Source organism: Polistes canadensis, unplaced genomic scaffold (assembly GCF_001313835.1).
Source record: "Polistes canadensis isolate GaletaPanama2010 unplaced genomic scaffold, ASM131383v1 scaffold_49, whole genome shotgun sequence".
Lineage (NCBI taxonomy): Eukaryota > Metazoa > Arthropoda > Insecta > Hymenoptera > Vespidae > Polistes > Polistes canadensis.
This window is the reverse complement of record NW_014569596.1, coordinates 49,657-64,875: the sequence shown is the minus strand read 5'-3', so window position 1 is coordinate 64,875 and position 15,219 is coordinate 49,657. Positions and strand designations below refer to the sequence as shown.

Genomic DNA, 15,219 nt, shown 5'->3' with positions numbered 1-15,219 from the left:
GCAGACTACATTAAACATTTCCATCGTTTAATTAACAGTCAAATAAGGTAAATCTATTACAGTACTGTACTCTATTAATATTTACGATTGTTTAAACTAATATACATTTTTTTTAATGTTTTTAGCCAGTGATTTCATGATTTTGTGTTGAATAATTTTATCTAACAAAATATCATCAAATTGTTTAACACATTCGAATTATTAGATATATTTATAATTTTTAAACAAACGTATGGCGTTATTTGAACTACAGTTTTTTATATGATACTCGTGAAATTGTATACTCCTATTTTTGTTCTTTTTTTTATCTCATGCATCTACTATATTCAATATCGTTTATATTTTTTATTTCATCTATTTTTAATCGAGCATCTGAAACAAATAATTTTTAAATGAAATAGACAGCTTAAAACACCGATCATTTATTTTTTGACCTTTTGATTTTTATCAAAGGATTTTTTTCGATACAAATTTTTATTTTTTTCTTGCAGTATAATTAGTCGAATATAAAATACAAATAATATCAGTTGAAAAATTTTGTATTTCAGTCATTACTCGCGAACCAACTACAAAAGAATTTTTATAAATAATAGATAAGTGTAGAGATTTTTTTAATTAATTCGTTCTCATGCGAGTCTGATAATTAATATTATTCTACGGAGTTTTTTTCAATAATTTAATGTAAAAAGTAAATTTTTATTACGTTTAAATAAAACGATCTTGTAGAGGTACAAACTTTTTTGTTGCTTGTAACAGCTGAAATGTTTTTATTTTCTTTTTATTATTATTATTCAATTTCCATTTCAATTAAGAACTTAATAGAACATTTCTCATTATGTAACAGATGTAATAATCTCGTGGAAGGTATTCTATTTTTTTATGTAAAAAAAATAATTCTTGTTGTTTAATAGTTTAATATACCTTTTATGTATATTTGCGTGTTTTTGAAAAGTGGCATGGGGAAGTCAACGAATTTCTCGGAGAAAATGGACGAGCAATTAAGTCGCGTTAGAATTTAAATGATGTACGGTAAACAATTTTCCGGTCATCTGATAACGTGACAAGAGGTGGATCAAGGGGGCGGTTTGTGAGAACTGTGTGTGTGCATGTGTATATTTGTAAGAGTGTCGGAAGGCATAAATAAAGAGAAAGAAGGTATAAACTGCGCGTGGATATAACGTTTTCAATGAATATTCATCGTCGACTTCGTTCCTTTTACAGACTAATAATTTATCTCTCTACAGTAAATTATGTAGTGAAAAGGACCTCTTTAAAATCGTAAAAACTAAACTAGAGAAAGAAAGAAATAACGATTACCTTATTTGAATTGCAGAAAGTAAGACTTTATTTTTATTAAAATGTGACTGTCTAATTATAAATTGAAAATTAGAGAATAACTTTTTTAACGTAATATTCTATATTTAATCTTTATAATTAAGATGGTAAAATATATATATAATATTGTTTATAATTATTTATCATTATTTATTAAATAATACAATTTTAGTTTATAGAGAGTATTTAACAAGAAATATAATTTTTTTCTTTTTTTATTTTGTCGATATCGATGAGATATCGAAATGCAAATGGAATTTAAGATTAAATCGAAATAAATTCAAATTTTTAGATCTTTAAAATGCAAATGAATAGTAAAATCGTTTAAATCGTATTCCCTTTTTATAATTTAGCAATCGGAGATTGAAGAAGCCCCAGAAAGCGATAGAAAAACCAACGGTAAGAAGAAAATCTTGAAAATGGTTCGAAATTCTTGAGAATTAATCGTCCACGCGTGAATTTAAAATAGCTGACAATGAATACTTTCTTTCCGATCGATTAGTAATCTCGCGAGTGAAGGAAATCGATGCATAGGTAATACGAATGAAACACAACGATTGAGAAAATGAAAATGAAAATGAAAGAATATGTTAGTTTTGTTAAATTCAGCGTGTTTTATTGTATATTTCCAGATACATTATTCTGATAGTAGGATAAAATATATAAATAACAACGAATACATTTAAATATAAATGGGGGAGTCTGGGATATCTCGAAATAGGAAATTACATCAATGTACTATATACGCTCGATTTATATTTGTATGTTGAAGTTATGTTTACGAAACGAACGATGGGTTGTTACACTTCCTTGCGAGTAAGCCAGTCGAAGCTTTACGAGTCAAGATTGCGCATGCGTTGCATTATATAGTATGAAGCAACATATGTATGCAAGCATATGCATAGATGTGTCAAAGTATGTAAACTGTGAAGCTGGCAGGTATATATATATATGTATACATACATATACATACATATATACATGTACATAAGCTCTCTGGGTTTCTGTCACGCTTCGTTGAATACTGTGGATACACCATTCTGGTCTGTACACATATGGTATTCGATGTGTCCACAAGTCCAGAGAATTTCTACGTTCTAGTCAGAATTTCTGCAATTAATCGAAATTTGTACGTTTTAATATTTCTTATAAATTAAAGACAAAATATGGAAGAAAAAGAGAAAGAGAGAGATTGTCTTTTCATCAAGAGAGTAAAATAAAATTAAATTAATTCACGTGACCGAAGTCATATTTGAATATAATATCGTACAATGTAAATGTTGTAAATACTATGAAATAATAAGACAAACGTAATTAAAATTAAACGAATTTAAATACATGAAATAACTGTTTTTAAATTTTAAATTAAAATGTTGCATTCAATGATTGTTTTGTTCATTTTATTTTATGTTAATTATAATTATAAATATTGTTTTATATTTTATTTAAAAACTGTATCATTTATTATTGTTCTGTATTCAATTGGAAAGAATATAAATTTTCTTAATGATTGATCATTTGGCAAGTTATGGTATAAATAGGTATGCATAAATTATAATATGGTCAATTGTAAATAATATTGTAAATAAGTATGGTAAATTTTATATTAAACAAATGTTAGATTGTTAATGAAATAAAATAATAATTTCGTTTTGATATCACTATAGTAAATCGATACCAATTTGTATGATTTCTGTAAATTTTTCACAAATAATTATTGTAAGATAACACAGATTGGTAGTTTAATCGATACATGGTTTTATAAATGCAAAAATCGATTTGTATAAGAATATGTAATAATTGATTGATCTGATATACGTAAAAAAGAATCTAAACATTTATTCTTGTTCGGTGACAATACTTGTAATAAAAAATCATGATCACATTGGGGCTCGAGTAGCAAGGAAAAACTAAGAAAAATAAAGTGATATAAAAGATACATAAATATTCATCGTTGAAAGCGTGAAATCCTCTGTAATATTTTATCGTAGACGTCAAAACTATTTCCACGCATTCCCTTCGGATATATTATTTCGAAAACTATTTTGCATTTTTTCTAAGACCATTGAAGAAACATTTTCATTTAAATTCAAAGACGTGGTAATGGAAAAGTACATGATTACACGCGACGATAAGAATAAGAAAGTTTCAAATATATATAATACTTATTATTATCTAATACTAGATAAGAAAAGAAACGTACAATTTATATGAACGTAATTATAAAAAGAAGAAAACTTTTCTCTCTTGCATTATCATCGATTTTAATAATAATTCAATCATTTATAATATTAACTTTATCAAATCTATACGTTAGATTGTTATTTATAAACAAAATATTCAATCTTTTCGATTGACAATATGATATATATTTCTATGTTAACGTGCACTTTACGTATCAATACTTCGACAAGTTCTCGATTGACAAGGAAAAAGCTTTAAAATATTTTAAAGTTACATATACATAATGGTAAGGAATGTATCATGTATATTTCATCTTACAGTATGCTCTTGTATTTTATTCTTGTATAACTCGAAACTGTAAAAGATAGCTTTACTTATTTTTCCTTGTTTAAATATCCAGATATGAGACAAGTTATTGGTTTGAAAAGATTCATTACGTGGAAAACGATATGTGTTTCAGTGATAATAATTTATTATAGGTATCATGGACTATCATCTAGGATCGTTATTTTAAATGTTTTACGTTTGACATAATGCTTCCTGGAACGTTGCGTTTCTTATCTATGCAGTATCCGTATTGGCTTGACATCTTTGACCAAGATATCGATTTTCCTATTATATAAGCGACCTTATACTCTCTCTCTCTCTCTCTCTCGCACTTTTTCTCAATACCAAGGACGATTGTATCGTTTTGCTTAGAACCCATCAGAAAAATCCCTTTTCAATTTATAATCGAAAGCAAAGACAAATTTCATCAATAGATTAGTTTTATAATCCTCATGAAATTACGCTTACAGTGTAGACAAATGAAAGAACAAAAAAAAAAAAAAAGGGAGTCAACATTTACCAAGCTTCCCTTTCTGACGAGCCGAGAAACTTATCGGAGATCTTATTAGAGAAACTTTTCCTCTGGTTTATTTGTCCGCAGTCGCAATTAACGAGTAAAATGGCACGTACACCTTTCTAGCTTCGAATTTGAACTATTTTTTTTTCTTTCTTTCTTGTTTTTTTTTTTTTTTTTTTTTTTTTTTCTTTTGTCATCGTATTCGACGAGACTGAAATTTTCCAATTATCTTTTTGATCGTGAAACAGAGAACTACGTAAATTGTGTCAAGCGTAATATGTAATTTTTTGGAAAACATTTCAACAAAAAATATCGTATTGACTTTTAATTTATTGACACTCGTTGAAAATATCAATAATATATAGGAGAACGAATATAGATCGTTAAGACAAACTACAGTTATAGTTGGTTACTATTTGCTACTATTGCGTATTCGATGTTATATACTTTGCATACGATAAGCAATAACTGTCGTTTATCATTGTCGACTTTCTAGCATTAATTGCGTGAACTATAATTCAATGAACGTTTATAATTCGTTTCTATCTAATAAACTTGAACTAATTTTCAATATTTTAGAAAATCACGGTTGATTATAAGATAAAATAACTTACTAACGAACCGATTGAGATAATAGAACTCATTTCACCATCGAGGTCATTTAATATTTCGCATTTTCAATTATATTCAATTCATATTTTAATTAATTAACGTTGGCGGTGACTACTTTTTTGTTCAAAGTCTTTTACATAGGAAAATTTTCGATCAATATCAATCGTCGTAGAGACAATTAAAGTGCAAATATAAAATTTTCACGTGCGTTGTAGACAAAATTTATTCAATTTATTAATTTCATATATATTTTTCTATATTTTTGTCTTTATTTATTCATTTGAAAACAAGATTGCGATCAAATATGTAAAGAACGAGTTATTGTAATAATATTCTTTTATGACTACTTTAAATGATTATAATTTCGAAATTGTATGAAGTGAAAACAAATAAATCGATAAAAATGAAAAAAAAAAAGAAAAAAAAAAAAAGAACAAACGAAATGTATTGATGAATTTATTCGTTATTAGATGTTTATAGGAAAATTAATTGGATTCTTGCGATTACACAGTTTGTTAAATTTCGTGACGTTATAACTCAATGAAATATGTAAGAGAAATATCCTGCAAATGTTCGTGAAATTTTTATCGAAATTTTTATATATACCTAATATATTTGTAAAACTTCTGTTTGATTTTAAATATCGATTTGTATTTTAATTGTAAAAATTTATTATTATTTCCGTATATTCAAAATATATTAACTTCTCTGAAATATTACATTTTTATTTTAATCCCTTTTATGAAATCAATAGATAATCGATTATGTATTATAATTTTAAATGAGACATCCGGTATATTGTATGCGTACATACTTAACTCACATGCAGTTTGATAAAGATTTCTCAAAGGGTCAATAAAGGCTTGCAATATGATGCAGTTCAATCAGAATTTTGGCGCAAATGCGAATAATGAAGACAAATACATTAATTATTGACATACTGAAAACTGGTATGAGTGACGATCCGTAGAATTAAACTAGACAAATAAATGATGCAACTAGAACATTTCATTTTAGATTCATTCGAGAAACTAACTCATCAATAGGTCTAACGAATAAACCCTAATCTAAAGGTTACAAGATTCCAGATTAAACGTAAAGATATAAAATATTTCGAAGAATGTTCTTTGAAGTGGTTTTAGCTGTCGAGAGATGACATAAAAAAAAGAAAGCGAAAGATGGAAGCTCACTTGGTGTTGAAATGATCCAAATACAAGTCTATAATCCAAGCGAATCACTTTTCCCAACGCTTTTCATTGAATGCATACTCATGATCGATCAATACAACGTACTATGTAGTTGAAAAATCGTAGGCGGGTATAGTAAATTACGACAAGATGTATCATCCAAAGTGAGCTTTTATTTTTCTTTTATGTTAGTATTCTTTTTTTTTTCTTTTCCAAGTTAAATAAATATAGGTGAGGTGTCGAGATCGATAAATGATATAATATATATATGTTACATTGATCGAAAGTATTAAACTTTCAAGTCACAGCTATGTTATTACTATCTCTGTCCACTTAATTAACGTTTGTTAAATCGAAGAATATTCTGACGACTTTTATCATTTTTTGTTTTTTCAATAGAATATTTATTTCGAATTAAATTGTTATATTCGTAAGATATAGGTATATAATACATTTGCGCGATAATAATGGAATATATTTGAACAATTTAACATTATTATTGAAGTGAGTATTAGTGAGTATTTAACTACGAATAAAATTGTAAAATCATGCGAATTTTCGTAAAATCGAATGAGATAGTTGAACCTTCCCAATGGATAATACTCTGAATCCAAGCATATTAGACTATGTATTATGCGTATGTTCATATATGTTATATGTATATTCTACATATACATATATACGCGTATATACGTGAATCGATTGAATGTTTCAAATCGAGGAGGAATGATTTACAGAATCGTTGCTGTGTTAGGTAATATGTACTTTGCTACGATGAATTCACTATTTTTAAGGGCGTCGTAAGGGCGATCACGTGGCTATCGTAAAAAATTACAAAAGTTAAAAAAAGAAACGTCTCCCTTTATATTGATCATTGAACTTAGGCAAAGAAAATCTAATCAGAATGAAAACAAAAACAAAAGCTTTCAATCATAATATATCCTATTTCTTTTCTTGTTGACGTAAAACGCATCGTACGCGAATATTAATTAAATTTTATTATGGATCTTTGTGGCTAAAGCTTCAATTAAATTTTTCAATCGAACTTGTTATAATACAGATCGATTTCGATGCAAATAGATATCACTTTGGAAGGATCGGTACGATTTGACGATCTTTTGAGTTTTATATATTGTATATACAGTTTATTTTGAAATGAATACACGCTTAATGAAGTGGATACATGATAAGAGAAAATGGATTGACGGGATGATAGTCAAATAAGCGCGAATTGATTTTTAGTTGTGTAACTTTGATTATTTTTCTCTACCTTTCTTTTCATATTTATTTTAGACATTTTTGTGTCTATTGAATTATTCGAGAATCGGAAATGATTATTTTTATAATAATACGTTTGACAATAAGATGATACACATTTATATTTAATTCATTTGTATATGTATGTGTGTGTGATAATCCTATTTTATTTATTTGATATTATTTATATTTCTTTGATTCATTTTCTAAGCAATTACATATTTAATGTTTAATTAAATACGTAATTAAACTTACATAAGCTTTTCCATGAATAAGATATACTATATTAGATACATTACGTATCGATATTAATTATTGTTTCAAAGTTTTCAATCGATAGAGTAAAGATGTTAACGAAGTTTCATTTAAAGTACGATTTTGAACACCAGAAAATTATCGATAATTATTATATATAATTATTTCTTCTGGATCGATGATAATGACTGCTTATCGATAACACACATGAATTAGTAAAATATATACTTTCATTTATATTTTTGTTAGTTCCTGTTTAATGTCAATTCAAAATAAATAAAATATTCTTATATAAAATAGTATTTTAAGATAGTTTGTTAAGACCGATACATATATATTTATATGTATCATAAGTACTTAATGATAAAAAATTGAAAAAAATGTTAGGTTGAAATAAGTGTCATTTTCTATCCTTTGACGTTACAAAGTTCATGTAGAACGTACCTCTGATCTCCGTAAACACCCTGGTAACAGTGTGAACATACAACATGGATACCTTTGATCTAAGGATCATTGTCAAGAGAGTAAAGTGACAAGGATAAAACAAGTAGTAAAATGAGTAATAAATCGCACGAAACATTAAACATAAATCGTTCAGATCCGTTAAATAAAATTTGTTATTTCTCTTATCATATTTTCATTTTAAATATAAAAATAAGAATTTGTTGCGCAAGATATACATGTTTAATCAATTTATTTACATAGGTTAAATCATTGAATATAATTATTTTCAAAATACATATATAGTATCTATATAATAAGGATGATTCATATTATTTTACTCACACAAGTGGAATAAAGAAGAATTTTATTTTCAGTAGCATAAAAAGAAGTGAAAAAAGTTTCGAGCAAGCAATTTCCAGGTAATTGAGATTCATCCTCCTCTTTTTGTTTGAAAATTATCCTGAAAAATAAGTTAACGCCTTGGAGAAAGAAAAAGATATCAAATTTTTATTCTTAACACGCAACTCCTTGATAATGTTACTTCGAGAAATCCCCTCGTGTTCAACGCGCTTGTAAGCGACCATTTAAAAATCTTACTTTGAAGTTTTTATCAAAGGATCCCCATTCTCCCATGTCATTATATTATACCGACAAAGAGGATTTTTGTCTCCTATTGAATTTCGAATTTAATGAACAAAGGTTGACTCTTGAAAAAAAGCTTACGATTAAACTGAGGTTTTACGAGGTTATTAATTTTTTAAAGAACTACTCAATATTCGAACATCTACGAAATTTTAATTGACACATATTTTTATGTAAACTATTTTCCGAGATAGGAATGATTTAATTGTGCTAATCACTTTGAAATGCTTTTTATGTTTTTAATATATTATATATTATCCCCGATATATATTATGTAAATAACACATCTATTTAACGATCTGAAAATATATTCAAAGGCAAATGTTTCAAATAAATTTCGGAAGTTTTGAAAGCAGAAATGTGAAATATATTTCGGTGTTATTTAAAATATGGAAGTAATAACAATATGCATTCTAATGGAAACGGATATTTTAAATCGAATAAAAGTTGTAAAAAATAACAATATGAACCGAAGGAACGATTAGAGCGTATGTTTTTTAATTGATATTTAATCGAGTTATGACTCACATTGAAATTTAACAATGTGTGTCAACATATACAGCTCAGTATAACATAGCTATTGTCATAGCTACAAAAACAACCACAATTACAGTTATAGGATTACAATTTAATGTTACAGTTAAATGGTAGAATAACACGATTTAGTTACAAGTAACATTTACAGCTATAGATATAATTGTAATGATTCCTATTATGGTTTTAACTTTGGCTATAACTATTAAAGTAATTGTGGTTGTGGATGTTTTAAGTTTCAAACTGCCATAACTCAAGAAAATATTGATGAAAAGGTATACTTTAGATACTCGTTTGATTCGTATTGATATTCTCTTTCGAAAGGATTGGAAATATTTTCAACGTTATCGTTTAAAACGATTTGCCCTATTTAATAGATTTCCTGTTCGTAACAATTTCACAATGCATAAAACAGAAATATTTATCACGAGGCAAACGAATAATCTGAAAATTTTAACTTTCCTGTCACGTTTCACATTTAATTTTTGTACTAATTTGTGTTGCAAATGTATTCTGTATGAAATTTTTGTACGAAAAAACGTATTTTTTACGAGTATATTAAAGAAATATTAGAAGAAAAGATTTTCCATATTGCAATTATTAGAAACTCGTATAATTACATTTTTGTTGTTGTTACAGATGTGACGATCGATTTGTTTTAAAATGAAATTACACGACTCTTTTATAATATATTAAACGATGTTATAAATTATTTCCTGTGAGACCGTTTAGAAATCGTATTCTTCTTAAAATGTCCTCATATTTCATCGTTAACAACTTTCAAGGACCATTAGGATTGGCAGCACCATTTGCCAAAAATTCTTTCGAAATCTTTTGGCCTTTATCTTCACCTTTCGTCGTTCTGTTCTTTTTTTTCTAAAGTATTAAAGTAGAAACCGTCAAGTGTTCAAAAAGGGGGAGAAAAATCTTATATAGGGGTTAACGCGATAAATTGTCTGGGGAAACAAAAACTTTCGATGGAGATCAAGGTCGTAGTGAAATTAATGATAAATTTGGTTATTCTGGTTTGTTCGTAAAAAATTATAAGATGGTGGGTTTTTATTGTTTTTTCTTGGAATCGATCAATTTTACTTTTCACATTGTACGAAAATAATTTTCTGCAATTTTATAACTTTACGTGATATGATACAACATGTTTTCAAAGTTTAACCTATTTACAGAATCAATTGTAAACTTTGATCTTATCGTATAAATTAAGATGGAATAGTTGGTTATATATAGACAAATTCATGTCGAGTTATTTGAGAAGATAATACATCTGACTTCCATTGGATAGTTTTATAATGATCGTTATCTTAAAGTAAAAACTTTTTCAAATAGTTATGTAGCGCTTTTAAATTTGATAAGTTTTCGTTAATCACTTGTACTAATCTCTCAATTGATCCTTCAAATCCTTCAAAGTTCTATAACGATTCTTTGCTTAATAATTATATATATATATATATATATATATAAAGATAGATAAAATTTAAATATTAAATTTCGTAATAAACTTTTAAGAATAATAAGTATTATAACTTAGTAACTAAGTTAGTAATAAAAAAAAATTAATCTCAACGTCGATTAAGAATCCATCAAAAATAAACAATTTTTTTTAACACTTCTTCATCAAATTTAACCACCGAACGTTTTCTGATAGGAACAAAAAAAAAAGGTAAAACAAGTCTTTGTCGAAGTAAATCGAGCGTAAGATTGCCGATTAGTATCTTTTGGGGAGGAATTTTTGTAAAAATTAATCGAGTGCATTTTAATCGGCTCGTTTTATAGTTTTATATTTTTAATTAATATTCGTTAAACAATTTTACAGTAGAAAAAATCTCGATTGTACGTTTTTTTCATTTCGTTCACTTGACCTTGACATAGAGAGAATGCGAAAAAAAAAAATAAAGGTAGACCGAATCGAAATGTGAAACATCTATATATTATATACATAAATATATGCATACGTGGGCTGACTTAAAATCTACGTATGTATGCATATATGCATGTATCTAACGGGTGACCTAGTTCCCTGACGTATCGCGTCGCACTTTTACACTGCTTTATTCGCACGAGGGTACTTCGTCACGTAGGCTTAATGAAACGGTACGGGGTCGACCACCATCGAAGTTTCAATCTATTCGACGAGTCAGATTTCTAGGGAAACCTATATATATACTTTCCAATTCTGATTCCAAGTTCCTACCATGAGATATCACTCTCTAGTGAAAGCTTACGTAACATCGATAAACAACTAATGTAAGCCAATATTTTTTTTTATTTGAAATTATATATAACTACGAGGACATATATTATTCGACATGTAACCTTGATAACCACAGGACCAGAGATATTTTTTTTCTCTTCTAATAGGTACACATAAAAAGAGAACTGTAAAATATTAAATGGAACGCAATGATGTGTAGATATTTGGTTCCTACATTGATGCGAAGTTTATTTTAATGAATAAGATATTATATATGTGACTGAAAGCAAACAATGCTTGATCTAGATATTTTATGAATTCTACTTTGCGTTTTTGAAGATTAATATTTGAAAGTAGTAGATATTTATGAGTATGTATATTATGTGTATATATGTGAGTATATGTAAATTTGAATAAAGTTACCAAGTATTCCGATTGAAGAATTTTTGAAAGGAAGACATCTTTGAAAATATTTGGAACAAATGGAGAGATCTTACGTTTGATGGGAAAAAACGAGGAGCTTCGGTTGACGTCTCCAATTTTCTCAATAGTAATCTAATCGTGTCTAACAGCAAGTGGATAGGAAAATTGCAAAAATTCCTTCTGGCGACGTCTACTTTTTCCACTGTTGGAACGATCGAGGAGCAACGTGCTGAAAATCATTTCGTCGGTAGGGTTGCGTCATTTTTTAAATCTTCCCTTTGGTATATCGAATACGTCTTACCAATGAAATGGAGTGTTCAAAAACGAATTGAAAGTTTTACAGAATAGAAAAGAAACGAAATAAAAAGAAGAAGAAGAAGAAGAACGAAAAAATGAACACAGGAAGAAAGTTAGGACTATATACCTATCTAGAAAAATTTCTCATTTCTCGCATTTCCGGGTAAAGAATTTCTGAATCCTTTTAAGCTAGCTGGATTATGCTGTCAGGCGCAAAATATCAGCGATGTGTTACCTTCATTTTTCTTCTTTTCATAGAATTTTTCGTGTAAGCGAATTATGAAATTATGAAAAAATATGGAGAGGATTTCTCTCTACGCTCAAACACAAATGAGTAGCAATTCCACCATAACCATCCCATTTTTACCTACTTATTTTTTACTATTTTTTATCTTGTTTATTTCTTGTTTTTCTTTTTTTTTCTTTTTTTCCCACTAAAACAAAATTATAAATATTACCCCAATTTTCTTTTTCTTTTTTTTGCGAGCTTATAATGTCAAATCACGCGTGTATGTTAAAAATGTTTTTATATTCGAAGAAAGTTCTTTTTTTTGTATCAGTATCCAATAGGAATAATAAAAACGTATATATTTTGTATACAATTCCAAAAGTCCAGTGTCGTAATGAAAACACTTAATTATTATTTATTCGAGTTCCTTGCCCTTTTCGAAGTTCTTTCACTATCCATCGAATAAAATCGAACGGCTTCGGAATCGTTTTTATTAAGGACGTTTATTGCTGGATTTCCCTTGGTCTCGACTCGACAAAGTTTCTCCTCTACAAATGCATGAGTATATATACGAAATACGTTCATGTGAACAAACCCATACTTATGTTTGTGTTTTCGAGAGAGACCTTTCATTTTCTCGACGAACTTCCTACCCGTTCAGAACATTTCAGACTAGGAGGGTCTTTCGATACTAAGCTATCAAATAAGGTATTCTCAAAGTTTCATACGACGATTCCTCTCTCTCTCTCTCTCTCTCTTTCTTTCTTTCTTTTTTCATCTTTTTCAAAGTTTCTCACCACGTTAAAGTGATAAACTAACGAACATGACCAGCTTCTTCAATGTTTCTTGTTCCATAGATTGGAAAAGTAAATGGTTACTTAAGTACAATCATTAAGTACATATCTTTGATTTTTCGGATATTTTTTTCAAATGAAATATGTCGTGTTTTATCTGTATATAATAATTTAAAAATATAGATTGTAAAATGACATAATAATTACTACGATTTATTTAATATACTCGATCGAAATAATTTGTATTTGTTAATCATGACAGTCGATTAAACTTAAAAAAAATTCATATATATGATTAACTTTATGATTTATGTATTATATTATATTACATTTATTTATATTATTAAATAAATCATATAGAGAATCAAATCGTTTGGAATTTTTTAACTTTAATTCATTTTTTAAATATGTAATAAGTATTCTATTGTAATGTAACACATTGTCGCTTAAATTAATTTTATTTTCTAATCCTTTTTTTTTCAATGGATCAATATATAAAGCGAATAAGAAAAAATGATTTTTCGAAACGTAGGTTGATCGAGATAAAAGCAATGTTTCGAGAGGAGAATCAGGCGGAATACGAGACATGACGTTACGTACATATGCATACTTTGCATTTCGAACAGAAGAGGAGAAACAAAGATACGAAGAGGAAGGAAAAGAAAGGAAGTAAGAGAGACTCTTATCGTTTCTGGAATGTCGCCAGTATCATAATATAGTGACTCGTTTTATGCATTGAAAAGCAACATGCACGTTGAGCTTCGTGACCTTCATAATCGATTGCAACTTGTCGAAATTTTATAAAGCTCTCTCTCTCTCTCTCTCTCTCTCTCTCTCTCTTTTTTTCTCTTTTTCTCTTTCTTCCTTCTATGTTTTCAATATAATCCTTTATTCTCAGATAAAAAAATGCAAAAATAAAATGAGATATAACGGAACATTTTTATTCATGATTGAAAACTTCTTCTCTTAAATACTTATCTTGTACTTTCTACTTTTAATAACTTAACTTAACTTAAATAATTCTCTCTCTCTCTCTTTCTCTTGAGAATGTTTTTTTTCATTACACTGTATCCTTCTTTATTAATCAAACCACAATATTAAAGAATTCCGATCGTTTGATTGTACAAATGGAATATCGATTATTATTCTATTGACCTACATATATTAGGTTTCTTGATATTAAATTCATTGCATCAAAATCGTTGTATTTTTTTCGTCAAGGAATTCGATAGTTGTCTAAAAAATGGACCAAAGTATTGTAGTAGGAAATAATAGATTATTTTGAAAGATAATAGATCTACGATTACCTTATAAACAAATATTAAATTTGTTACAAAAGGCAACACGAGTATTTATTTCTACGACTGATATTAATCAGAGTTAATTTACTATATTTGAAAGTTTAAAATTGAAAAGTTAATTTTTACCAACAAACGTCATTAGGATTAAACGATGAGAGAAATATTAGAGATAATCAATTAATTAAAAGATAATTGTATTTATATTAGAAAATAATGAAAACGGTTCTCTTGATCGCTTTGATCGCTAGTAACTTATAATTAAAGAGATCTTTGTCTATGGGTAATTGTATTTTATTGTTCTCCACGCAGTTGCATTTATCTTTCTCATGGTTAATAGTTTCCATCGATCTCTAACGGATCAAAGTCGAACACGTTTTACTTTGGAAAATTTCTCTTCTCTATTTCTCTCTTTATCTCTTTCTTTTTGTTTCATACTTTAACGATATCATCGTATACTCTTGTCAACGTGCATTTGACGCGAGTAATACTTTACTTACTCAGCTTTTATCGTTCTTCTAACTTGCATTATTATCGTTTCAAACAAAATCTTTATTTTATTCCCTTGTTCGTTCGTCGCTTTTGTACAAAGACGAATTATTTAATTTTTTAACGATTCTTTTTTTCTAATCATTTAAAACTCTAATTATAATAATAATAATAATATCTATATATATT

General features: G+C 27.7%; 1 protein-coding gene across 2 annotated transcripts in view; it reads left to right on the top strand.

The window, feature by feature from the left end:
• Positions 1-15,219, top strand: part of LOC106785375 (ankyrin repeat and fibronectin type-III domain-containing protein 1) — an 89,486-nt gene that overhangs the window by 24,618 nt on the left and 49,649 nt on the right. Inside the window, exon 1 of one of the 2 annotated variants that reach the window (XM_014745771.1) lies at positions 13,815-13,912. The exons of the other annotated variant lie outside the window; for it this stretch is intronic. Coding sequence (XP_014601257.1) covers positions 13,830-13,912 — 83 coding nt within the window. The 5' untranslated portion in view covers positions 13,815-13,829. Of the gene's footprint in view, positions 1-13,814; positions 13,913-15,219 lie in introns of those variants that run through there. 2 annotated transcript variants of the gene reach the window in all.